Source organism: Pseudopipra pipra, chromosome 14 (assembly GCF_036250125.1).
Source record: "Pseudopipra pipra isolate bDixPip1 chromosome 14, bDixPip1.hap1, whole genome shotgun sequence".
In the NCBI taxonomy this organism is placed as follows: Eukaryota; Metazoa; Chordata; class Aves; order Passeriformes; family Pipridae; genus Pseudopipra; species Pseudopipra pipra.
This window is the reverse complement of record NC_087562.1, coordinates 13,947,873-13,973,143: the sequence shown is the minus strand read 5'-3', so window position 1 is coordinate 13,973,143 and position 25,271 is coordinate 13,947,873. Positions and strand designations below refer to the sequence as shown.

Below are 25,271 nucleotides of genomic sequence, written 5' to 3'. Positions count from 1 at the left end.
AAAAACCTGATGGGTCAGTACAAATTATTCTTTGAGACTTAGATGCTTCTAGAAAATGAGTTTGTAAACCCCCCAGAATGGAACAAAACAAAGGGCTTATAGAATTGCTGGAAATGAGATCCAGAAATTGTGTACAACATTGAGATGGTAGAGGCGATGAAAACAGGGCAGCTGAAAAGGGGTGGCTGCCTTTCTGAGGTGAACATTAAATGAAGTGACTGTAATGTTTCAGAAACAAGACCTTTGATCCTTTGGGTCTGCCAGGTCAATGTGAGGGGGTTGTGACCTATTTATGTAAAGGCTGAGATCCTATTTTATGCTTAATTATCTGTACGGTGATGGTTCAGTGATTTGCCTGAGTGTCAGTATCTTGCTACACCACTGTGTAACTCCAGCTGTAGGAAAGGAAAGCAATGCAATTAGGTGTAAATCAGGGAGTCTAGATTAGGTTATAAAATTATGATGTGATGGGAAAAAAAATGATGCTGTATAACAGTGAGGAGTCTTCTGAGCACTATTTAAGACTGTAGGTAATTTACTATGACAGTGATGGTAAAAATGATATGGTTAGTGAACCTTAATCCTGTGCCTTTTTGAACAGATAAAGAAAAGTACAGGGGGGTGAACTGTAAGGAAATATGGATGCATTTTTCCTATAGAAAGAGGTTCTTTTCAATAGAATGAATACATTAATATTACACATAAGCATATAAATGAAATTAAAAGGACACTATTTAGGTTTTCTATGTTAATCCTCTTGCTCCTAGGCAAATCAATAGAATAAGATGATCACAATTTTTTCCCCTCTATTTCTACTTTATTCAGTGCACAGAGTAGGCACATTATGCTTGAAGTGGGTTCATGTAGTGCAAGATGCTTCTGTCTGGTACCCTGGCTCTTCTACTGAAGTAGTTAAGAAGCAACAGGCTAGATGAGAACATAAGTGGGGCCTATATCAGAATTTTCTTGATTTCCAGATCTATTTAAGCACCTTGGTCTATACTGAATATTAAGTTTCTTCAAGCATTCTGATATTCAGAATGTTGAAATAATTCCAGTAAAATAGATGATAAGGATAAATATTTGCCAGAGAAAGTAAAATATGATGTGGTTGCTGTTAAAGAGAGAATACTGGGCTAAATGGATCTGTTGCTGTGACCCAGTAAGGCATTTCTTCTGGTTGTGCTGGATGCTCATTAATTGAAAAATGGCCAACCTGAACACAGAGCTACCTCATGGGCATATCTCACTCTCCCAGCGTGTGGATATATGTTTAGAGATTCTTACAGCGCTAAAATAGGAGAAGTCTAAATTAACTTTGTACATATAACAGTTTACATTCCAGTACAGAGTGATAAAACATACCTTGGACTGAACTCTGTTCAGGTAGAACCGTGTGAATACCATACCTCAGAGATGAATATGAAGATACCATAATTTGTACGTTTTTTGCTAATAAGCAAAATTTAATCTCATCAATTGGATTAATTACAGGCATCAAAAATAATTTATCAAACTTAAAATGGTGCTGTCTGGAAAGCCAATTTCTATCTAGAAACTCAGCCAGCACTCAGTAATCCTACCCCAAAACTCTGATCCGTCTGATGGACGGATTCAAAAGGTCACTCATAAGTAATAAGTTTCGGGAGTAAGAGAAATAAACTGCCAACTTAGATCCAGCCATTTCATTTCACAGCAACGTTTCCTGACATTTGATTAGTGCTCCACTTACTTCTTTAAAGGTCCCACGCACATTCATAAATTTATAGATGATATAGGCAGGCACAAGCACCATGGAAGATAATGCTATTCCCCAGCCAATGCGGTTTGCCCAGAGAGGGAAGGTGTAGTCGTCGTAGGTCAGAGGTTTGAAATTTATTATGCTGACTATCACGACAAACTGGGGGAGAAACAATAACACAGGCCATAGTTTTAAGATGAAGAAAGTTACTGGAAAACTGATTCCATGTGTTCTATTAGGCAGTCACACTAAGGTGCATTTCAAACCAGCCCTGCTGTTTACCTTCAGCCTATTTACTTCGTGCCTCTTACTGCTTAAGTTCTTGATGCACTTACTAGTGTTAACAGCTCACTTTAGTTACCTTAGACACAGACTATTTGAAGTTCTGATGGGAAGATCAGCTGATTGTCTGCTACTGCCTCATTTTAACTAGTGTTACAGACATAAAAAAGGGATTCTGTGGTCAAGAAAAATTTCTGCAGGATGTACTGTTTTCCCCTTCTTTGTTTTCCAGGGACATTAGGCTTCATTTAGAAGCTTTGTACCTATTTTTCAATGAGAGGCATAATGCAAATTCCAGGGTGATGCATTTACTGAGGAAAAGCCAAGCAGCCTCAAGGCCTGGAAAACAAAGTTGTTGTTTAATTCCTGTGCTATCCTGTTCAGTGCTAGGTACAAGAAGGAAAGAGTGGGGTGCCACCCTACTTCCCTCCTGTTAAATCCATATGTAACATGCAGAGTACCTTGATTTGGTTCTCTGGGTCTATACATTCTGCTCCATATATGCAATTTCAAATTAGAGTGCTTTGAGCCTAGGGTTTCAAAGACTGCACAAGGAAACCAATGGTGTGGGTTAAAGGAAGCTGATAGTGTGAAATCCGCTTAGAAAAATAATAATTTAGAAATTTTTCTTGGGTATATGTACATAGCTGCAGACAGTATGGGGAAAGAGCTTCGAGCACTTACAGGTGGCAAAAAACAAGTGTACATTGTGATGGCTGAAAGATGCATTATCTACTGCAGATAATGCAGTACCTGTATAGGCTTTGCTAGGAAGGTATTTAGGCCATTTCACCAAGAAATCTTAAGCTACCTGAAGGTTAGGCTGACAGACATTCCAACATTCTCTAGCTAAATTGCTACAACTCTCTTCATAAAATTCAAATTTTTAAGTGTATCCTTGTGTGCAAAACCCAAGGATGCTTGCTGCAGCATTTTTCCTTTCTGCTTAAGTCAGTCTTCTTGAAGTGCTGCAGGATAATATAGTTCCATACAAGTTTCTTTGTACAGCTGTCTTTAAAAGGATAATTAATACATGCTGGGTAGGTGCTTACGGATGAATTGGGGTCATAAGCTTTAATATTTAAAAAAAGGCAGACCTGGCATAAAAGCCTGCCCAGTGTATGTTTTCAATACCAGTACTGCTTTAAGAATGCACTGCTTTAAGGCAATTAATAGTTTCCCAAAATCATACTGAGGTCAAATTTCCATGTTATTATCCTGACCTTTCATTTAAAAATATGCATAGGAAAAGATTCCAGTATAAAACTGTAGTTTAGTGCTGAATCCAACCTTTACCCAAAGCAACCAAATTCACACTTTGGGATTTTTTTTTTTTCCAAATGAAATGAAGAACTTGTGATTCACAACAGATAGCTTACAAGGTATATTTAATATGTCTCTTCAGTGTTTCACAGAGCTAATTACTGGGTGCAGTCACATATTAGTTTTTCTAAGGTGTCATTCCACAATTTGGGGATCTTCGTATTCTCCAATGAAAAATACATTCTTGCTAACACAATCTCTTATCCCTGGCTAATTTATATACCCAGCAGAGTGGTTTGTGTTCAATATGTGTAGGTACTGGGGGGGACAGGGATGTATAAGTGTTCCATGTTCCCTAAGAAAAGCTACTTTCTTAAAATCACATTAAAATGAATGAGCAGAAGACCATAGCCACAATTAGCTTCTCTTTCATAACTGAAATGTATTTATACAAAATATGACCAATGCAACTGAAAAGAATTAAATTGGAGTGTCTTCTGTTCCTCCCGACAATATCTGGCACAGCAATGGGTATCCTGCTCTGGGTATCTATTGTATATTCTGGGAAGCAAACCACTAGTATTCTTTCCATGATGAAATATTTCTCACTTACCAATAAAAAAGCAGGGCTAACAAATTTCCAGCACAATCTCCAGTAGAGGCCTGGTTTGAAGCCCATCATTTGTTGGATATCTTCACTGAATCTGTCCACACCTAGAATGGATGTGAACATGGGACTGATGTAAATCTAAACTGATGAGATGCTGGCATACCCAAAACATATTCTTTTTCAGAAAGCAGACAAGTATGACTTCCAAAGTAGAAGATATATGAAATTGATCTCCTTTCAGTGACTAGATGAGTCTTTGACATCACTGTGTCCAAGACTTAAATGCCTTTAAAGGCACTTCAGGCCTGTTGCAGACAAGCATTACCATTGAAAAGAGGCGTTTGACAAATATCTAGAATTTAAATTGTAAATGGGACAAAATTTTTTTAATAGTTGTGGACTGTTGTAACCTAATTACTCCATGCTATTATGAGTACACTGAAGGAAAATCTAGACCCTCGCTCACACAAACTGCTTACTGATAATGAGGTAGATCCATATGATTCTTAATTTATCAAAGGAGATGTTCCACTTAATGACATACTAACTTTTTGGTGTTTCACTGAATATCACGGAACTTACATTATATCCATTACAAATAGAGTTTCATATTTTATCACTTTTCCAAGGAACTAGGGCAATGTTTCTTCTGTTCAGTGTAATTATGTACAAAACTACATCATTTTAGAATGGGATTATTATCACTGACATAAAATGGGGAAAAAAGTATCCTTCTCTGTTTTCTTTAAGAACAAAACAATCTCTGACTTTACACCTCAGAGATGCTGGCTCACAGAGATCTCTAGTGCATTCTGTCATGTCAGACTACTTGTTTATAATTTATTATACTTTATGTGTTCAAGAAGTTTACTTTCAATCCTGAACCCCATCAGGTAAACAGTAGAAATGCAGCTTTTTGCCATGAATATTTCTTTATTAGAGAGGATGTATAATTTTCCATAATGATTGTTTCTCTTCATGTGGATTAGTTCAGTACAATTTATTTAATGTAAATAACTGGGACAGCTCGAGTTAATCCTTTACATGCAACAAGGATGCAAAATATTTACAGGGTCTGAGACATCTGAGTGTAAATGTCTCTTTGATTTTCCAGTCCAAATATTACGTACAGGTGAAGAGAAGTAGCCAAGAGGATCTGCAAATGCTCTTTAAATTTAATCTGATTCTATTTGCAGTGCCTTTTTGTGAACTTTAAAGTGACTGAATTTCAACTGCTATGAATACTGACTGAAATTTATCACTGTGTAGAAGGTCAAAGACAAGGACTAGATACCTCAAAAAATTTTATTCGTGTGTTTCCAGACAGATGCAAGCAGAGCTCAAACAGTGGTTGGTGTTTGATTTCTGCTGAAAATGGGGGGACAGGGAGGTCATGCTCTCAGACTGCCCTGTCCAACACCAGGATTTTCAGTACTACAGGTCTTCAAATAACTGTTCTAAGAATCAGTAAAGCAGAGCATAGTTATAGCTACAGGTGATGGTAACTGTAGGGCTTGTTTTTTTACACTTCTTGAAAGTATTTACTTGGGTTATTTTGCGATTCTATGTGATAAACAAAAACTGTGGGTGATGTTTAGTTACAGGAACAAACTGATGTGACCACAAACAAAACTCCAGATGACTTGCTGGAGACCTGGTGGGGAATATGGAAATAACCTCCATGCTTTTTCCAGGGAAAACTAAGTAAAAGATACTTAAAATTTGTTGGGAGGTCCTGGTTAAACATACCGAACCCAAAGAGGCTTTCAGTGTAATTTCTGAACTAATAAACACTGCAGCTGCCTGAGAATTGTCACCATTCTGTTATGTCGTGGTCTATTACATGGCACAGAAAATTTGTACATAATATTGTGTTGTCAAGGGAATTAAATCAACATACAAAAACCCAACAGATTAGGAAGAGAATGAAAAGTAGATTTCTATGGCTATAAAAGCAAGTTACCCTCCTCACATTGGGACAATCTTCTTTTCCCTGATGCAGAGATCAGAGTTCAGATAGAATGAAAGCCTACATGTTACCAGTAAGTCCTGCACCTGCTGCCAGCTAGAACTTGGTGAGTTATTCTGCCATACAGGCTCAGCCAGTGGCTTCAGAACCACTCACTTGCACAGAAGCCTTGAGCAGGTCCTGGCCCTGAGGTGAAACTGCTTAGTGGCTGTAGCTGAAATAATTTGTGGGCATGTTTCCAAGAATTAGGGCATAGCTCCAACAGTGGTTTGGATCTCTGCAAGCAATCTTCGTATGGGTTGTTTTCCCCTCCTGTCTTGTTTAGCTATGTCATATATAGTATTCTTTTATGTGTTTGGAATTATTTTTTTTTTTTTAATTTGGAAAGTAAAAATTTTCAATACTGCCTTTAATGGTATACATATGATTTACCTGGTCTGGTGGCAGGGAGGAAGTGAGCCATGCCAGTGCCATTCCCAAAGAATGTGCTAGTGTAAAAGCAAACTGTGCTGATGTAAAAGCAAGCAGAACTGTAGCAAACATATCCCCCTTGGCAGTGCAGTAAGCTTTCTAAGTTGGTTTGCCCCATCTGTATTTTCATTTTGTGGAAATGTGCACGTTCATACTCTCTCATGCCAGCCACACATCCACACAGAACAATCTGTGGGCAGAGGTGAGTATCAGCAGCCAGAGCCTGGTTAAGTTCTTTCCTTTCTGCAAAACCAAACAGCTGACCTTCAGCTGGGGTGGTTGGTTTGTTTGTTGGTTGGGTTTTTTCTGGGTTTTGGTGTTTTGGTTATTTTTTTCGAAATAAATTCAGCTTTTGGTTTGAAATTTCAATCTGAGGAATTTTTTTTTTTTAAGAAATCATTTAAGTAATTGAAAACAATGAGGTTGCAGATAAGGATGAAAATCATTGAGAGCTCGTACTGGGCTCGTTCTCGTTGTTCAGGGGGGTGTGGGTGTTCACAGTAAGGTCTGATTGAGTAGAGATTTTCCTGCAACTGAAACCAAAGAGCAGTTTTGTGCCAGTGGGAGAGGTGTCTGGCTTTTTTTTTTTTTTTTCTTTTTAAGGATATTCATTAGAAAAATAGTATCAGGGTTGCACATGAGGAAAATTGGGAACAAGCTCACAGACATAACTAAAGTACATCTGCATAGCAGCACAAACTAGTTCTCCCTTCTCTTACATTCACAGTTGGCCTTTGCAAGGAGAAACTTCATAGTAAGTAGTCATAGGTAAAATTTGAACTAAATTTCCATGTTTTTAGTCTGTGCCAAAATGTCAATGCTTGCCTTCAGGCTGGCTTAATATTCAGCTGGGTCATTAAGGCAACTGGGGTCTATCAGAAAAAAGAGGTGGACAAGATCATGCCAGATTTAATCAGTTTAAATAGCACTTGGGGCTGTAATAAGTTCTTTATAAAGCAACAGGTCATGCTGTGTCAGTAAAAACATCTGTCAGTGCCTAAGAAAAACGAATAGATATTTTCCTCATCACAGGCAGGCAAGAGGGAGAAAGGAAAGAATGATCAAGACAGAGGGTGTAAAATAAAATTTGGTTCAGTTTGTGAACCACATACACAGCTTAGCTATTGTAAAGTGCAGTAAATCCTGTTTTAATAGTAGCAGAAAATAATTTGCCCTTCATAACTGAGGAAGCCTCTGCTTCCAAGCTAAGCTATGAACACCCTTCTGCATTCAGCTCTTTTATGGGGATTAAAGACAGTTGTCTGTGAAATACAGTGCCTCTACTATTCTGAGAGACAACAGCATATGTACTGCTAGCTCCATGCTGATGTTGGGTGACACAATTAGTACATTAAAGCTAGAAAATCTTTCTGTAGTAGATAGAACAGTTTTATACATTAATGCCATTCTTTCATCTCATTCACTCTTCAATAATTTTTAGCTGCAAGATAAAGCTTGTTTGATTAGAAGAACATGGTGAGGCAAAATGGATGGATAAATAAGTGACTGAGGGAGGCAAATGGCAGTGAGAATCATGATGTCTCAGAACCTTCTGAATCATATGTTCATTATAAACACTATGTCTGAATAGAAATGAAGATGACTTTCAGGGGAAGAACAATCTTGCTGGGAATCAGGGCAGCAAGTTCCATACAGAGTTCAAGGCAAGAAGAAAAGGGGGAACAGGTGATTCTGTCTTTGGGTTAATCTACTTGCTTTGAAAGTACCAGGAACAAACCTGCTACTGCAAGTCATCAGCAATATTAAGAGTTGTTAAATACTGTCAGAAGTAATAACTTCTCCACCCCATCACAATCTCTTTCACAAGACAAATTTCTTTGGCTCTGAGCAGAGTTTCAAAGCTTGTCCCACTCAAAGTCTGCATTCCTACGGTTCATGAATCAGGTGAAAATCACTCCATGAAACCTGACTTGTCTTGGTTTCAAGTGTACAAGGCTATGCTGTTTTCCCTTAAAACAATGTGTACGTCTGTCATGAGCACTTGGAATTTTAGAAGAGGTTTATTTAGCATAGGCAAAATGAAGTGCTTACCATAAAACCAGGAAACTCCGATTGCCTCCATAAGAACAGCAAACAATATTGAAGTCCCAGCTGCAAATGTGTCCAGAAGTGTGAGAACATAAATTCCACCCTGGCATTGGGGAGTTCAGAGATGCAACAAAACGAAGTTACAGATAGAATAATCCTGGTAGTTCAGTATCAACTTAATAGAAATCTGCTTTACTTGAAACATTATCTTAACCCAAGTATTTTAATATGGATCTGTTGCTGCAGACACGAGTTCATATTTGCATGCAAAATAGTGGAATCAGACTTGCAACTCTCCTAAAGAGGCTTCTTTTCATCCATGCCCTCACTTAATTGGGAAACAGAAGCCTTAGCTTAGCCTGATTCATGAGTTCTCTTGGCACTACTGTTCAGTGGGAGTTGAAGGCACTGGCTGTTTGGGGAAATATTCAGCAGCTTGTTGGGCAGGGCTTGTCTAGAGCAGTTAATGTACAACTTCCTAAATTTATGGCAGGAATGGACCTCTACAAGTTTCCACAAGCCATTATCAGTCAGTTTGTTCCTGGCTATTTGTTCTGTAGTCCAGTGAATCTGCAGTCTTAGACCACATTTTGCCTTGTTTTACAATGTGCTGTGTATTTGTGTCATTGATGTATTTTGCTCATTTTCCTGAGTTTGGGCTAACAAGGAATGGAAGACCATGCTATGTTTACTTGTTTCGAAATGAACCTGTGTAAAGTGTTTCAGGACGTTCTTTGTCACTTGGAAACAACTGAAATGTTTGTAGTTGCAGTAAATTTTTGTTAAAATCTTCTTTTATAACCAAACTTAATCTGACTATGCCTGTTCAGAAGGGGAGGAACAAAGGAATCATTTTACGTGTTTTTACCCTAATGGTATAATTAACACTTGCACTATTTAGATTCGTAGGTGATTTTAATCTCTGCAATCACTTTCCTTTTTTTTTTCTTATGTTTTTTTGCTTATGTTTTTCTGAAACAGCTGTGCATATTTACAAAAATAGAGAGACCAGTACTTAGGCCTTGTCTAGGTTTTTAATTCTGTGGGGACTTGTCCGGAAACTGAATGAACTTTGCTTGTTGTGTTAGAAAGAAAATGTTGCTTATTGAATGACATTTGAGTTTGACCTCTTGTTTTTGCTCTACACCTGCTCCAAACGAATGTCTTTGCTATCAAACTTGGTAAAGTGAATGACAAATATGATTTTGTAAGAAGCATATTTGTTTCAGAAACAGCTGCTTTTGAATATATACAGCCTTAACATTTCAGAGGGCAAAATCAAAAGTGAATTTCACGTGATGGTCTCATACGGGTTATTCTTTTTGTTTTGTACACTTTAGAAATGTTGTCCCTCAGTTATGTGTACTAATACATTTGGACAAGTCTGGGCAGTTTTGTGAATTCCAGCTAGAGGGACGAACTTAAATCTTAACAGCTTAAAAACTGGAGCTAGGTTGTTATCTTGAACTACTTTAGTTCACTTGAAGGTAGAGGAATTGCTCCCACTGGCACCTGGTCAGGCTTTTAACACTGAATTTCTTCTGATATCATACTTCAGGAAATTTTATTTCAGTTGAAACTTAGATAAAGAAGGAGCATGTTCAGTATTAATAGAGGTAGCTTGGTATCAAAAGGATAGGTATTTTGCATGATATATCTACTTCTAGTGTCTTAAATGTTTTTCAGTTTGAGGAAACTAGGATAAAAATATTGGGGTATTCTTTTAGTGTGAGAAGAACTTTGTTATTTATGAACTTATGCCATTTGAGTAGTCTTAGTAATAGATTTGGAAACCATTTCTAGGGATGGAGAGAGGTTCAGCACATCTGCTTTCACAGAGGCTACCTCAAGTTTTAGTTGTTTTCTAACACTTTTGGCATCTTTGCTTACAGGTCTTTTTTGCTTTTTCTTTTTTGCTCAAATAAAGGAAAGTTCTCTCCAACCTAGAACACTGTGATTATCATTCCTTAATTAGTTATCAAAAGCCAGATGAGGCAAATCATTCAGGGTGATGGCAGTGATAAACACAGTTACTAGATGTTCAGGATAAGTTATCTGTGTGTTTTTTTTATGGTGTTCAGAGTAAGAGGTACATGAAGGAACATTAAGAAACATGTGGGTGAGAGAAGATCATTATTCTACACTCCTTTAACAAGGAGTGCTTCTTACTTGCTTCAAGAAGACAGCAGCCAGATGATGAAGGGTCTGGTCACTTGAAATTCTTAGTTCAAAGCAAAACCAAACCAAACAAACACAAAACAAAACACACAGAATCAAACGAAACCAATCGTAGCACAGTCAAATCTTTGTTCCAAAGAATTGGTTTTGTTGATAGCTAGTGATCTTGTGCCAAAAACCAGAGAAGCTTCATATATATATATATGAGATTAAAAGTGCTGTTCTGACCTTAAGTTAAAGAACTAACATTTATAACAAAAATACTCACCTGAACCTATCCATAATTCTATCTGATAGGGTTAATTGCATTTTTAAGGTAGGATATTGATGGCAACTTTTGTTGTACTTACATTGGTGATGCAAAAAAGGGCAAGTAGGAAAGTGCCAAAAGAAACACCAAAGGTGAAGAGCTTCCTGTGCTGCTTCAGAATGTGGAAATCATCTGCCAAGCCAGTGATGACAGCTTCCATTCCCCCCATCTGAGGGAGGGAAGGCAAGAGCTCTGGTTAAACCCTGCTGACTGTTGTAAATACAGACAAAGAATGTAAAGCAGCTGGTATCATTAATACCCAACCCCTCCATGCTTTCTGACATTTCAGCTGCAAATCACTGGTGTTATGAGGCCTAACTTTCTAACTCTCCTCTTCACACAGGAGAGTGTCAGGGAACTCGTGTGATGGTTGTTGCCTCCACAGCCATATCCTGTGCAGACTCTTTGCTGACTCAGGACAATAAGTACTTTGGGAAAAATAATATACATTTCAATATACATTGGAGAAAAAGCTGGTAGATTAAGTAACTAAACTCCTTAAGATATTTCTTATAAAAAGACAGGCACAAGAAGCATCTAGAGGAAGTGTGCTGAAGAAAGATTCACTTTAGCCATTTAACCAATTCCAGTTTGATGAAAATCTTTACACACTTGGAGGAATTACTACATAGGAAACTTGATGTAATGTTTTTTTTTGTTGACAATATGAAAGAATTTGACTTTGTTTTCTAGAAGCTAATGGTGAACATTAGCCCTTGTTTTGCAACATAGGAAAAGTACTTTCCAAATTTTCACTGAAATTACTGGGTTATGTATGTGGTTATGAATTTTAATTTCTTTCCATTAATGAAAACATTCTGCCCCCACTCACCAAGAAACTACGAAAATTAATTTCAGTCTTTTGTCATAATAAATAAATTCATTTAATATTTTGGAGAGGCTGAATTCCATTACTTTTGTGATACTAGAAGACCATGGCAAGACCTGGAGTGCTTGGTGCAATACAATAGCTGGTTAGTAGGTGCTGACATAGCCTGTCCCTCTCCTGTAAGAATTTGATGAAACCAGCAGCTCTGGTTGAAATCATCAGCAGAGAATTGTCTGTTTAGAATCTGAATAATTCCTACCTGAAGCCATGGAGCTGGGGGCAGTGGACTCAATTTTTCTTTAAAGGTAACAAATGTTTACAAGTAAAATGCCTCAAAACATTGTGTAGGTTTGTATTTCCTAGTGGGAAAATGCCCCCCTCAGGGGGCATCAGTGGGTGCCCTGCAGTTAAGATGGGTTAATGTTTGATCTCTTCAGAAGTTGCTACTGTGTTGGCACTTAATTGGTCTTGGAGAAGTTGAAAATGGAAAGAGACAGCTTGAACTATTTTGGCAAAGGGCCATTTCTTAATGTATCACGATTTACTCCCCTTGTTAATTCCCTATAACAAGCTAGATGCCTACTTCAAAAAATGTTTGCAAATATTTGTTCTGCTTTCTGCCCTTTTCACTGCTGCTTGTTTAAATTTGCATGGTCAGATTTCTCTTTCTTTTGCATTGTGACAGTTCCATTTTTGTACAGACCATTCAATTTTTTTGTATTTCTGTGCCAGTGGAGGCTCATGTGCATGAATAAAAGTAGTCATGTATAATTATTCTTCTCTAGCTTTGGGGTTATTTGATTTTTAGCTTGAAAAATTTTAATTTTCCCTTCAGGGACTTGATCAGTCAGATGTGGGGGGAGAGTTGAGAAGATCACCATAAATAGTATGGCATGACCTGAGTTTTCCTTGGGAAATGATGACAAATCCCTCCTCTTTTAGAAAGAAAGAGATAAACTTGGCCACAGTTCATTAGTTCACAGTATTTAATTAGCTCACAAGAAAGACCTTTCTCCACTTGTAGGAAAAGTGTGTTCTGCAATTTCAAGCTGTGTCTTTGCCATTCAAATGTTTCTTTACATTGTCTTAAATTTACTGCTGTTGCAACATTAACAGTTCTGGTTCTAAACACTTCTGAGCATTTATTTTCTCCTTAATTCTGTCCTTTTCCTACTGGTCATTCTTGCTCTTTCACTGTGCTAAACTCTTCATTTCTATCCTCCATTTTTGCCTACAGTGGAAAAATGGCCAAGCTACAAACCCAGATATAATCTTCCCTCTAACTTTTGTATAAGGATTCAGATCTTAGTCTATAAAGTTCAAACTTCATTGAACCTGAGCTGGAATCCAAAAATCCAAACATTTTGGAAACATTTAGACTTGAATCTGACCTTTAGAGCTCAGCCCTCACTCCACAAGATCTCATTCAGCTATTTGTAATGAATATCAAAGCTTCCTGCTCCAACCTCATTTTTCTCAGTTTTGCTCTTCTCCTTGTCAACTCATTCTTTCTCTTTCTTGACCTTGAAAATGAATGAATTTTCCTGAGGTTGTAAGCAATGGAAACACTCTGTTTTGCCATTTCCAGCAAGAAATTCCTAGATCAACTCTGTACATGCAGAACTACAAAAGAGACTTCTATGCTTTGGAATAGTAAGAAACCCCTACCCTACTAAAGAGGATGAATGTTTGTTCATGGTTCACTATTCCTTAAAGACCCTATTTGGTATTCCCAGAAATTAATCAACCTTTAAGATAAATATAACAGGATGTCTTGATGCCTCTTTAGCAAGAACAAAGCAGAACAACAGTTGTTTGGGGGCTTGGAATATTTTGTGGGACGAAGTCTCTATGATCCTGAATATCATGGTATAGTAAAACTTAGCACATTATGGAAAGAGCAAATACACTTGTTTGACTGGACATTTTACAGCAAGACTGTAGTAAAATGAAATCACTATGAAATATTCTGGTGTGATTTTTTAAATTGTGACTAAATTTACAGGAAATTCTGTATCATTGTTTGTAGAAAAAAATGGGACTACCTTCAGACATTGTGTGTCTTGAGCAGATGGATGGACTTCAGCACATATAAAAATCCCTTCTAGAAACCACTTTACTCAATGTCTTACTGTGTTTTGCAAGCAGGGTTCCAAAACCTTATTGCAGGTTCATAGCAGTAATAGTTCATAGTAGTGTTGTTGGGTTATAACTTTAAACAGTAATAATTGTTGATGAACAGCCCCACTGTAAAAAAAGTAGCAGTGAGTAAATATTTTCTGGCTTGTAAAAGATTAGATATTTTCCTAAATCTCTTAATGATTGTGAGTCTTTAAATATAATACTGGGAGTAATGCTATTGCTATGTTGCCTGTGACTGTGAAAACAGATTCAGGGAATGTACAGAATGTTTATTTGAAATGTAATCCCCTGCTTAAGGTTGCTACCTCTCCACTTAAGGAATATAACAGTAAAAGAAAAATGCCAAGGCTAGAAGGAAAAATTACTCACAGAACTGTCAATGCCAAGAGTAAGGAGCATGATGAAGAACACCACAGCCCAAAATGTAGATCCTGAAAGAGTTGAAATTGCCTCTGGGTACAGGATGAAAACTAAACCAGCTCCTGGAATAGAAAACAGGAAAAAAAGTATTATTAAATGATGTTTCTTATTGTCACAAAAGTGCTCATTTTAATAAGGTAAATTATGAGTAAGTTGACTTTTTACTTCACTTCCCATTACACTCTGAGTAGCTGTTAAAATTTGCATTTTACCAAAAATATATCCAAAATACTTTAATTATTTACTCATGATAGGTTGGTAATAAAAAAAAATATATGCCATTCTTTCTACTTGGAACAACCTTGTATGGGATTCGCAACCTTACTGGCTGTTTTTCAGCAATGTGGGGGAGAAGGAACCACGTGGTGTGGACTCCACTGTCTGGCAGGAGAACTGTTGGGTGTGATGAGAGTTACCAGTGAAAGGACAAGAGAGCTGAGCTTACCAGAACCACCAAAACCAGTCAAAGGCCTGTTTGTTGCACAGGCAGCACTTGTGGGGGGGCAAGATTTTGGGGAACCTCAGTTCAGTAGAGGTGAGATAAATCAAAGCCATTTAGAGTTCACATTTCAACAAGGCATTTAAAGACAGAGTTCTAGTTCCAAGCAAGTTAATTTGAACTAATATTAATATAAACACACTTGTGAAAAAATGGTGGGAAAATAAAGGGGTAAAATTAGTATGAAATTAACTTCCTACCTTCAGTAGCTACATCCTCAATTTTAACTTTGTGCTCGTGAGCCATGTACCCCAATATGGAGAAAATTGCGAATCCCGAGATGAAGCTTGTGACACAGTTAATGGTACTAGTCAGCAAAGCATCCCTAATTGTGGAAAGAGGAACAGCCCAGTGAGGAAAAAAAAAACAAAAACACTTTAAGGACTAGATAGGGATTGTCTTTAACTTTTCTTTTTCCTTTCCATCCTTCAGTTCACAATGTATTTATAATACGTGTACTTCTTGAATTTATATTTCACAGGAAAATTTTAAGTGATGCTTGTTTTCATTCCAAAATGTAATGTTAGCAAAATGTCTAAATGTTGGAATTTCTCAGAAGGTGCAGAGCAGTTCTGTTTGAATTTCCATGGCGGTGATTCAGCAAAGCACTTACCAACTGTCTTGATTTTAAAGTGCATTCCTAAATTGGAACTCAACATGAAATATCAGAAATATAATCCCAAAGCACAGAAACACTTCTGGAAACTGGAATCTTTCTGCTATTAGTTCCTGGACCAATGAGATTTCACCCTGTGCTCACTGTTGCGCTTAATGGTACTTTTGAAAGGCAAACACCAGCACAGTTTACACAGCTGTCTAAAGTCCAGACCTAATCCCATTCTGTTTTTGCAGTGCAGCAGATATCTTGGCAGGTCCCTGTTACTAAAATTTCAGTAAGGAAGACAGTGTTACAAGATTTGGGTTGGTTGCTATGCCTGTGCAAAACTCACTGCCATTAACAAATGACTGAAGATAAAGATAGCTCAGTACTTATTCCAGCTGCAGTCAGAATAAAACAGTATAATTTTGCAGTAGTAATGAAAGAATAGGCTCTTACCTGTAACAGTTGTTGTCAAACTTATTGTAACTGGCAAATGCAATTAAAACACCAAACCCAGCTCCTAAGGAGTAAAATATCTGAGTAGCTGCATCAATCCACACCTGCATAACAACACCAACATGGTCAGTGTCAGTTCAGTCCACAGGGATACATCAGGAGAAAAGCAAGACGAGTACAAAGCAACTGGCTTTTGGAAAACAATTGGCATTCATGCTTGTGGGAGTGTAAGAGCCTCCAGCCCCAGTGAGGTGTCACATGGAGCATGGTCATGGTCTGGAATGGCTTAACCTCTGGTAGGTTCTTGCTCTGTGCACCCTGCTACCTGTGGGGTGGACAGTGGTACCTCTGAGATTTTACCAGCTACTGAAACAATTACATGGTTTTTCTCCTGGGTGGCAGAAGTACACTTCCAATAGTCCTTGTTCCAAGTTAGTTTGGAATGTACAATCAGAAAACTAAAAAGAGTTAATGGGTCAAGAGTTACAGGACATTTTCTTTCCCATAATAGAGCTTTCTTTGTGTGACTTTATATGATGCTTTCTTGAATCAGACACTGAAGCACAGTTGATGTGCTGTGAACAGAACTAGGCAGGTTATCTGTCAGCGTTCTCACTTAGCTGGAGGAGTTGCAGAAGAAATTGCAGTTCGTACAGGACTTCTAGGTATCATGGATTTCTTTCAATAATAGCAAGAAAGTCCTGTAATACCAATTCCTTGCTCATTCTTTTTATATACCAGTTACATCTTAATATCCTATTTTTGCACAGAGGTTGATGTCTAATAGGGTTGTGGTCTCTCAAAAGTGTTTCTGTGGATAAGAATGCAGAAGGAGGGGTGCAAAACCTTTATATTTTTTCTTGTTTTTTAAAAACTTCAGATAACCCTTGTTGTTAACAAAATTCCTGAACAATTTTAACATCGATTTTGTTTAAACCGTAACCAGGTCTGCACGGTGCCACCATAAAGCACTTGTTTCTGTGGTTCTCTAGCTTTTTTGTGTCTTGCCAGTGCGATTGCATTCATTGTGCTTCCCCTTTATTATTATTCAAGCACCCTTAAGCATGTGCTTAAGTCCTATTGATTGAAGTAAGACATTAGCACATGCTGCCTCCCAAAGGACTTTTGCACCGTGTCTGTTGAGTAAGAGTCTTGGCTCTTAGTAGCTGATTAGGAAACAAATTGAGAAGATCAAGGTGAAGGTTACAAAGAGCAGAAACCAGAAATTCCTTTATGACCAAGATTAAATGCAAAACATTCCTTTTGTTCTACTGAAGCAGGATGGGAAGCAGACAGTGGGGCTGGTTGTGCTGTTGATGCTCATGTTCTCTTTCACTTCAGCTGAATCTGGTTGATGCATAGTCTAATGTTTTATGGTAGGATATTGCTTTTATACACATGAAAAATGAAAAAAAAAAGGCATTTTACAGGAGGCAGCCATCAGTCTTTCCAGCTTTCTTCAGTGTTTGTCATTTAACTTTTGTGCGTATTCTTTCTTGTGTATGTGGATTTAAAAAGTTACTGTACTGTGAGGAGAAGAAACATTGTGTGCAGCACCAGGTGTTATATAATCTTCAGGATATTTGCTAAGGTGAATGAAAGAGTGAGTGTCACCTCCACGTCTGACTTAAGTCCCTAATTAACACTGATCCCTTTAGCAGAACACAGGTTCTGTTTTACACAGATGTTTAACATACCCATTTGTGCAGTGCAGATGAGCATTGTGACTTTGGCTTTGGGCTTTCAGCAAGGAATTGGTCATTGACCTAGTTAAAAGATCCTCAGCTGAATCTCTTTTTCTCCTTTTTATAGAGACACGATTGTGGACTCAATATCCCTGAGAACTGAGGTGTCTGCTGTGCAGGATGTGGCTTCCTAAAATGAGGCACACCTGGACATTGATCTGGGTGCTCTGAGGTCTTCTAGAAGAGCATTGGCAGGGGCCTCTGTATGTCATTACTCTTTGTGACTTACAATGTTTCTTTGTTTTCATTTGGAAGAAAAAAAAAATCATAAATCAGATCCAGGGATGCACTGACGTAGAACTGAAATGGGATTCTATTCTTTGGAGCCTGAGAACTGAGACTAAACAAACAGGACTATTGCAGCAGCAGGTATCCCAGTCTCCAAGAGGGGAAAGGCTGACATGGCAAAGCAATTAGTGAAACTTCTCTGTATAACTGCTCTTTAGTCTTTCACTATTCTAGAGCAACTTTTTGTTGTTGTTGTCTGAAAAATTTCGTCTTAGCAACAAGTAACTTTAGGGTCACTTAAATAGCAGCTGCAGAAATAATAAGCTATGAAAGAGCAGTGCACAGAATATCCTTCCAGAAGCAGAGGGCAGCTATGGTCATGGGGGCCTAGATCCTGAGCTGGTGCAAGCAGGCACAGCCCTATAGACATCTAGTTGAACTTGTGATGCTTTTTTCCAAACAGCACTTAAAATACATAAGAAAAGTTTAATCACCTCCTTTGTTCATCCTTGCATCTTTGTATTTAAATGTGTGAACTACTGGGGTGGCTACTGCCTTGTGATGAAAGTCCCATATTTGAAATTTGGTTTTACTATTCCAGAATAGAGTGAGATGGGGTCTGGGTTCTGGTGAAAACTTCTGTTATTGAAGAAATGCCAGTTTTCAAATTTAGTATTAAAAAGCCAGGGAAGTATTGTTCTGCTAAAAGTATTTAAAATAGCTGTGTATTCCTAGCTCTCAAGGTCTTTTTTAATTATTCTGGAAAAATCAAGATAGGATTCACAGGAAAGGTACAGTGCAACTATGGACAGACTGCAGACCCTTCTGCAAATTTTCAAGATGATGCATTTACTTCTAGGAGAACGATGTCATTGCTTTTCAGTTTTATAACCATTTGAATGGTCTTGTGACCCATCCATCGAGATATCACTGTCTTATAAATGATTTATGATCTTTTTAGAATAGTACAGGTAAAATCTCTCTGTAATCATCAGATCTTCATTTTTTGTAGGTCTGAAATGCCTGTAAATTCATGAGTTAGTGACTATACTTGTAGATCTTGCTTTAAAATGTACGAAATAAGTCTTAGTTCCAAGTTACTCCACAAAGTAAATTGGTATGGATATATATTTATGTTGTTAAGTGATACAGTGAAATGTAGATTACTTTCAATAACAGGATAAGAACACCATACTATTGCAAATCTCCTTTGTATGAAGAACCATGGTTTAACAGGTGAGTTAGTCCTGACTTTATATGTTTAGCAAGATTTGTGTAGGCCAGAATTTTTGTTTACCAGGTTAATATTAAGCTAGTGATTAAAATAGCAAGATTTTCTTCTTGAGGGAATTCTTAGCCTTTTGAGAAATAAATTTTTGCATGACTCCATTTTCTTGTACATAGAATACTGTAATTTACTGGGTGCACAGTCAAAACATGGACTTTTTAAAGGGTTTGCCACACCTATAACTGCCTTCAGACAAGTGTTTTGTGACCTGAACTGTTTGGGTTTAGTGTGAGATAGTGCTGTTATGGAGAGAGTGGGAAAGTTACTGTCAGAGACAGTGGACTAGTGCATATGCAGAAGCAGAAGTGTGGCTATACAAGTTCAGAAGTTAGCTGTAATATTTTCAGTTTTAATAACAAGGCAGCAGGTTTAATAATAAAGGAATGAGAGCAGAAAAGTACACTTACTGTGGCTTCTTTTAATCTTCTGAAATCTATGTGCAGGTATGCATTTATTCCATTGTATGCACCAGGGAGTGTTATTCCGTGTATTAGTAAGACAAATAATACAACATAAGGCAAAGTGGCTGTTATCCAAACAACCTGCAGACAACAGAAACCCCAAAGACTGATGAGCTCTTACAGAAGATTTAAGAATGTGTGATAAGCACAGCTGGCATTTTCTTGGTTTGGCCGTTCAGTTTGATGGAGAAGCTCTTTACAGGACCTCTTGGGGGAAAATGCTGTTCTGTATCATGAGTCTTTTCAGATATAAGTTTACAGATGCCAGTAGGAGGCAGTTTTGACAAACAGAAAACATTACCAACATGTGTTAGACTGCCAATGAGCTGCTCAGCTCTGTATCATTCACTAAAAAAGTGCAGTCATCATATTAGGTGATACTGTCATGAAAATGTACAAAAAGCTCTCAGATGTATCCAACCCTTGAATTTCTCTTGAGGTGGTTTTTGAGGGATGTCAAAGAGCAACTTCAAGTGACTTTGACCAAGTCTTTCTCTTGACATGGCATTTTATATAATAAAACCAAAGCATTCAATGCCATTGAAGTATTAGTACATTTGGCTAAGAATAGGATGCACATTTAAGACAATTTTGAGTATTTAAAAATATTTTCTGGATGTGACCACTTTTCACAATTCAGAGATTTTTGTTGAATTGAAAATAATATGCTAATAAAACTTCCACTTGTAACATCACACAAGCAAAGCTTGCAAATAAAATAAAGGCTGAATTGGGATCGTGTATTTTCACTGTACGTATGTGAAGGTCTCTCACATGGTTTGGTCCCCGAGGATCCCTCAGAATCAGTAATTTACTTTCTTGCTTTCTAAAATTAGGAGACTTTTTAAAGGAGGCAAAGAATGTAGCTGAGATAGAAGGACAATATTAGCTCTACCTTTCCCGAAGTCTTCACGCCTTTCCACAGACTAAAGAAAAGAATGATTACCACCACCAAGAGGCAGAGGGAAAGCTGCCAGCGAGGCAAGCCAAGGTCATGGATCCCACGGCTTTCGTGCAGGTGCAGAACTCCTCGCCTACACACCAGATACACAGAAACAAAGCCAAGTCACTGCAGGAAAAAGGATTTTACATATCTCATGCTGTGGGCAGCAGGAATGGATGCTGCACCGCAGCAGGACTTGCCCTGCTGGCATCACTAGCAGTGAGAGCTGTTCTGTGAAGCCATGTACTGCTTCTCCACATAATGCCTTTATGGTCTCATGGCCCCATCACTGTCTGTTTAGCCCCACAGTGCCATAATGATACCATGCTCTCCTTCACTGGAAGTGTATGGGGTACTTGGAAGTATCACTGGCTTGTTCTTACTTGAACACTGAACAATGTCCAGAGAGGGTGCAGAATCTGTCCTTGGAGATTTTAAAACTTGGCCAATGAAGGCCTTCGGCAGACTGATTTACTTTTTAAGTTAGCCTTGTTTTTAGGTAGGGAGTTATATCAGATGACCTTCAGAGATGTCTTTCAATCTAAATTGTTTTGTGATTCTAGATAAGCAAACAGCTGGCTTCCTGCAACTTTAGCAGTTCCAACCTTATTTTCGATTTCTTTTTGAAGAGATTATCTTGAGGGTGCAAAAAAAGTGGTTGGATAGGAAAAGCAACAGTTGGTCAATTTAAATTGGATGCAGTGGTCTGTGTTATTCACTGAGACTGGAGTCATAGCAGAGGAAATTCTGTTTCTTACCAGGGCAGGCTAACTCTTTTGAGACCTACACAGAGAAATGGAGTGTTGAAAAGAGCCTTTCTCCTGGAGACTGGTGATATCTAGTTAAGTTGTCAAACACCTTGTGTGCAACAGGCACTGGGATATAGAAGAGATGTTACAGTGGATCTCTCTTCCTTTAACTCAGCTCTATGCTATAAAGTGTCTCTTGCTGCTTTTACAGATGTAAGAAATCCAGGAATATTTTGCTTCACAGAAAGCTGTATTTGCCAGGAGGAATGGCATTGTGGCTGGAGCCCTGCTCCAGAGGTGAACTGCAGAGTAAGCTCCTGGTTCTGATATGAACCTACAGGATGTGTCTCAGGGATTCAATTTGTTAGTGTTTCATTGCCCATCCAGAAAAAATGGTCATGACCTTCCTTGTCTCCTTCCTTTCTCTGTCACCCTTTGTTTGCTATGGACTGCTTGGGCAAAATAGAAAGTTCATCTCTGTTGTCTTCTCTTAGGTCCATAACAGTACAAACAAATCAAATCAAAGAAGTCCTTTTCACTGGAGGACCTTGACATGTTTAATGAAAATAAGTGCATTTTAGAGAAACTGCAGGACTTTGTAATTTGCCCTGCATGACTGCAGGGACTAAAGCCTGAGGAGTCTAGTTCCAGGTCCATTGTTGGTCCCTGTACAATCTCTTACTAGATATTAGTCCTTCAGAATTAACTTAAGCACTTGTCTTGCCAAGTCAGAGATGGGTGAGATAGTTGCATAAGTTCCAAGACAGGACAAACCTGTGTGAACTTCAGTGAGGAAAACTGAAAAATGTTTCTGTACTACTTAAATTGTGGAAACATGCTGGGAACATCAGGCCCATCAGAACAACCCTTCTAGTAATATGAAAAAGTTGCACAGAATTCCCTTTGGATCCCTGAAGCATTATGATCAGCTAAGAACTGTAGTGGTTTGGCTTTCTGTAGTTTCTCCTGTTTAATAAGAAATGCTATATTTTTGACTGTTTCTGTGATTAATTCCCAGTTGGATACAAGACAGTGGTAGAAAGTATCCTTCTAAATTAAGCAGCTGATCTCTTTCTGTTGCTTTGTGAGGCTAATAACAAGTGAGGCGTTAAAAGGGTAGTGAACATGTGTTTCTGGCATATATTCAAGAATGTTCCTATTTAGAAAGTATGAGGTGAGTTTAACTCTTATTATGTATACATCAATACAGTTAAATAACAATATAGCTGTTACCTGTGGAAGCAGCGAAACAGAGAGGCAGACTTCTTGATATCTAAAACCCTAATATCTTTAATTAAATGTAAATAAATAGATAGGTTTCACTCCACTTTTGCTTAGAGTGTGAATAAAAGCAACTTGTATTTCTGCTAATGTAGTATAACTTGATAGAGAATCCACAGTGTAAGTGAATCCTAGGCAGGGGTGCCTGATTGCAGGCACCAGCTTGGGCAGTGATAAGTACAGCCAGGAAAAGAGTCACAGGTTTCTGATCAGAACATCTGTCCAGGATCTTGGGAGGCTTTTGGCAATCTGTGCTGTCACAGTTACGCTGCTAACACCACCAGAGCTGGGTGTTATAAACAAAGTTCTTTGGAGTACAATATGTAGAATCCACTCAGAAAAACTGATTCTGGACTTGCATTCTTTGTGCCCATTTTACTTGTGCCCGAGTATTTTTTTTCTGCTCCCCTGTGTGCTTGCTTTCCAAGAAGCACCTAGCAATGTGTCTTACTGCTTGGAACACTTGCCAGAACTGCCATTTCAAATGTGGGATTCCCGGGATTTTCACGGGAATCTCCATTCCAAGAGTTCCCCCTTAATCAGGGTAAGAGATCATAAAATAGGAAGAGAAAAATACTATTATAACCAGTCAAAACAGCTGTGTAACTGGGCAGCTAAGCAAGAAAATCTTTAGAGACAGCTGTTGTTTCTGAGATCTAATTCTGGCAGGTCTTGCTTCCTTTTCCTTTTATTCTGGGGTGGGGGGATTTTTGTTTGTTTTTTAAATTTTCTTTTTCTTTGTGATCTCGGAAGATAAGTCATAAAAGCTTTCCAAAAGATGCCCTTTTTGAGGATTGCTGGTAAGTAGTTAATGAATGTTTACCTACTAGAACCTACATTTCCATTCCAGTAGCACCATAAAGTATAACAGACCTAGTGATTTAGGTTAAGGTGTGCTGACATCTGAAGGAAAGAAGCAGTGGCCAAAGTATTAGATGGACTAAGAATTTTTTTGATTTAAAGAATAAAGCTCTGTAATGTTCTTCTAAAAACAGTGATTTTTTTTTTTTGTTTTTGAGGAGGGCAAATATGAAAGGAAGTTTGCATTCTTCATCTTCATCCAAGTTAGCATACATCAACAATGCTACAGAAAATCCGGTTAGCTCAGTTATGCCACAGTTATTTCACATCAAGGAGTGTTTATTTCAGGAACAGCTGAGGCTGTTTTAAATCTGTCTATGTTAAAGCAAGTTGAGTGATAAATCCCTGACTGGGTCTTTTAAATTATACTCAGTCACCTCCCTTATATTGGCTGCAGTGAGGAAAATACGAAGTAAGACATACTGCAAGATTCCCCATTTGGGAAGCTCTGAGGTCAAAACACTTGAGTTTTCAGCCTTTTGATATTATAGCAGAATAATGCAAGGTGGCCAACATCCACTCCTGAGTCGAGGTTGTCTGCACTCATTGCAGGATTGTCCCATCTCCCAGTGCTATGAAGATATGTACAAGTCATAGACAAAATTGCATGAAGTGTTCTCTTAAATCCCCAAGCCAGAGGAGGTACAGCACCAGTATCAGCCTCTGTTCTCTGTCAGCTTCTTCAGATTATGTTCAGAGCTACTGGCAATGTCTTAAATTTCTGAAAGCAATCCTTACTTCATAAGTAAAGAGACTTTTGTCCAATTCTGCTAACAAAACACACTTATAATTCAGACCTCTGAGTCAAAGAGAATGGAAAAATCACGGGTAGTAAGACAATTAGAATTAGTATTTTGTTGTGATTGATAAAATAATGAAAGTAGATGAGAAATACATGCAAAAATGAGAAGAGAATGTTATGGGGGAAGAGTCTGAGAAAAAACATTAACAGATGAAGCTGATGGAAAGCAGAAAAGGGATCTATTATTTTATGGTGAGCAAAACACAAGAGAAACTAATAAATTAAGCTTTCTGATATTCTAGTCAGAGCTCTAGAAATATTTAGTGCTGCACAAAGAATCAAACAACATGCACTAGAGAGCAGGGATTTGTGCAAAGGAGCTTGATTTATGCTAAGACTGCATTCCACTTAAGGGAGTGTAAATTACATTTGCAATGACTTTGAGACTGTACATGTGGGTACCAAAAGTCTTTTCACCTGTCTGCAAGAGGAGCAGGAATGTGAAGGGGTCTCAGATTGAAGCTGCACTCAGAGGTTCTGGTTTCTCTTTTGGGAAATTTCATCCTGTTCTCTCCTTCCTTATGCTCTCTGTTGGGAAGATTCTCCCAGTTACCCAATAACTCCAGTTCCTGCCTTACTTCCACACTGCATTCAGCTTAAGTGAGACAGTTCACCTCCACTGAAATCTGCCAACAGCAATTCATTTGTTACAACCACCGATTCCTGTTTAGTCTTTGTGCAGCACTTGGGTCCTCTTTAATTTGGTGTCAGATCCTGAACAGCCAACAGGAAGCCCAACTGTTTGGTGTTTACACATAAACCCTAAAAGCAAATTATTAAGGAGGCAGTGGGGCAGCTGCTCAGTGGGACTCAGTAAATGAAGGACCCAGTCATAGCTCTAATAAGAGGTAATGTTGGAACCAATGAATTTTTTTCTCTGTCTTGGTGTTCCTACCTGTAAAATAAGGATTATTATAAATGTTTGCTTCGTATCTTCTCTGAGCAATTCAGAACATGCTTGTTATGGAAATGGCGAGTGTTTGAGCATAAACAGGGAAGAAATGGGGAGGGTTGTGATCTGAAAATTACTCTCTATCTCGTTCACTCCAAAACATTTAATCTATAATCAGAAAACAGGAGATAAGAATTTTAG

At 38.1% G+C, this 25,271-nt stretch overlaps 1 protein-coding gene across 1 annotated transcript in view; it reads right to left on the bottom strand.

Moving 5' to 3' along the window:
* The window catches only part of SLC6A2 (solute carrier family 6 member 2), a 66,323-nt gene that overhangs the window by 9,464 nt on the left and 31,588 nt on the right, over window positions 1–25,271 (bottom strand). The window contains 9 exon segments of the mRNA XM_064671187.1: window positions 1,733–1,900; window positions 3,900–4,000; window positions 8,389–8,488; window positions 10,914–11,042; window positions 14,214–14,326; window positions 14,964–15,088; window positions 15,821–15,924; window positions 19,489–19,623; window positions 20,438–20,576. Coding sequence (XP_064527257.1) covers window positions 1,733–1,900; window positions 3,900–4,000; window positions 8,389–8,488; window positions 10,914–11,042; window positions 14,214–14,326; window positions 14,964–15,088; window positions 15,821–15,924; window positions 19,489–19,623; window positions 20,438–20,576 — 1,114 coding nt within the window.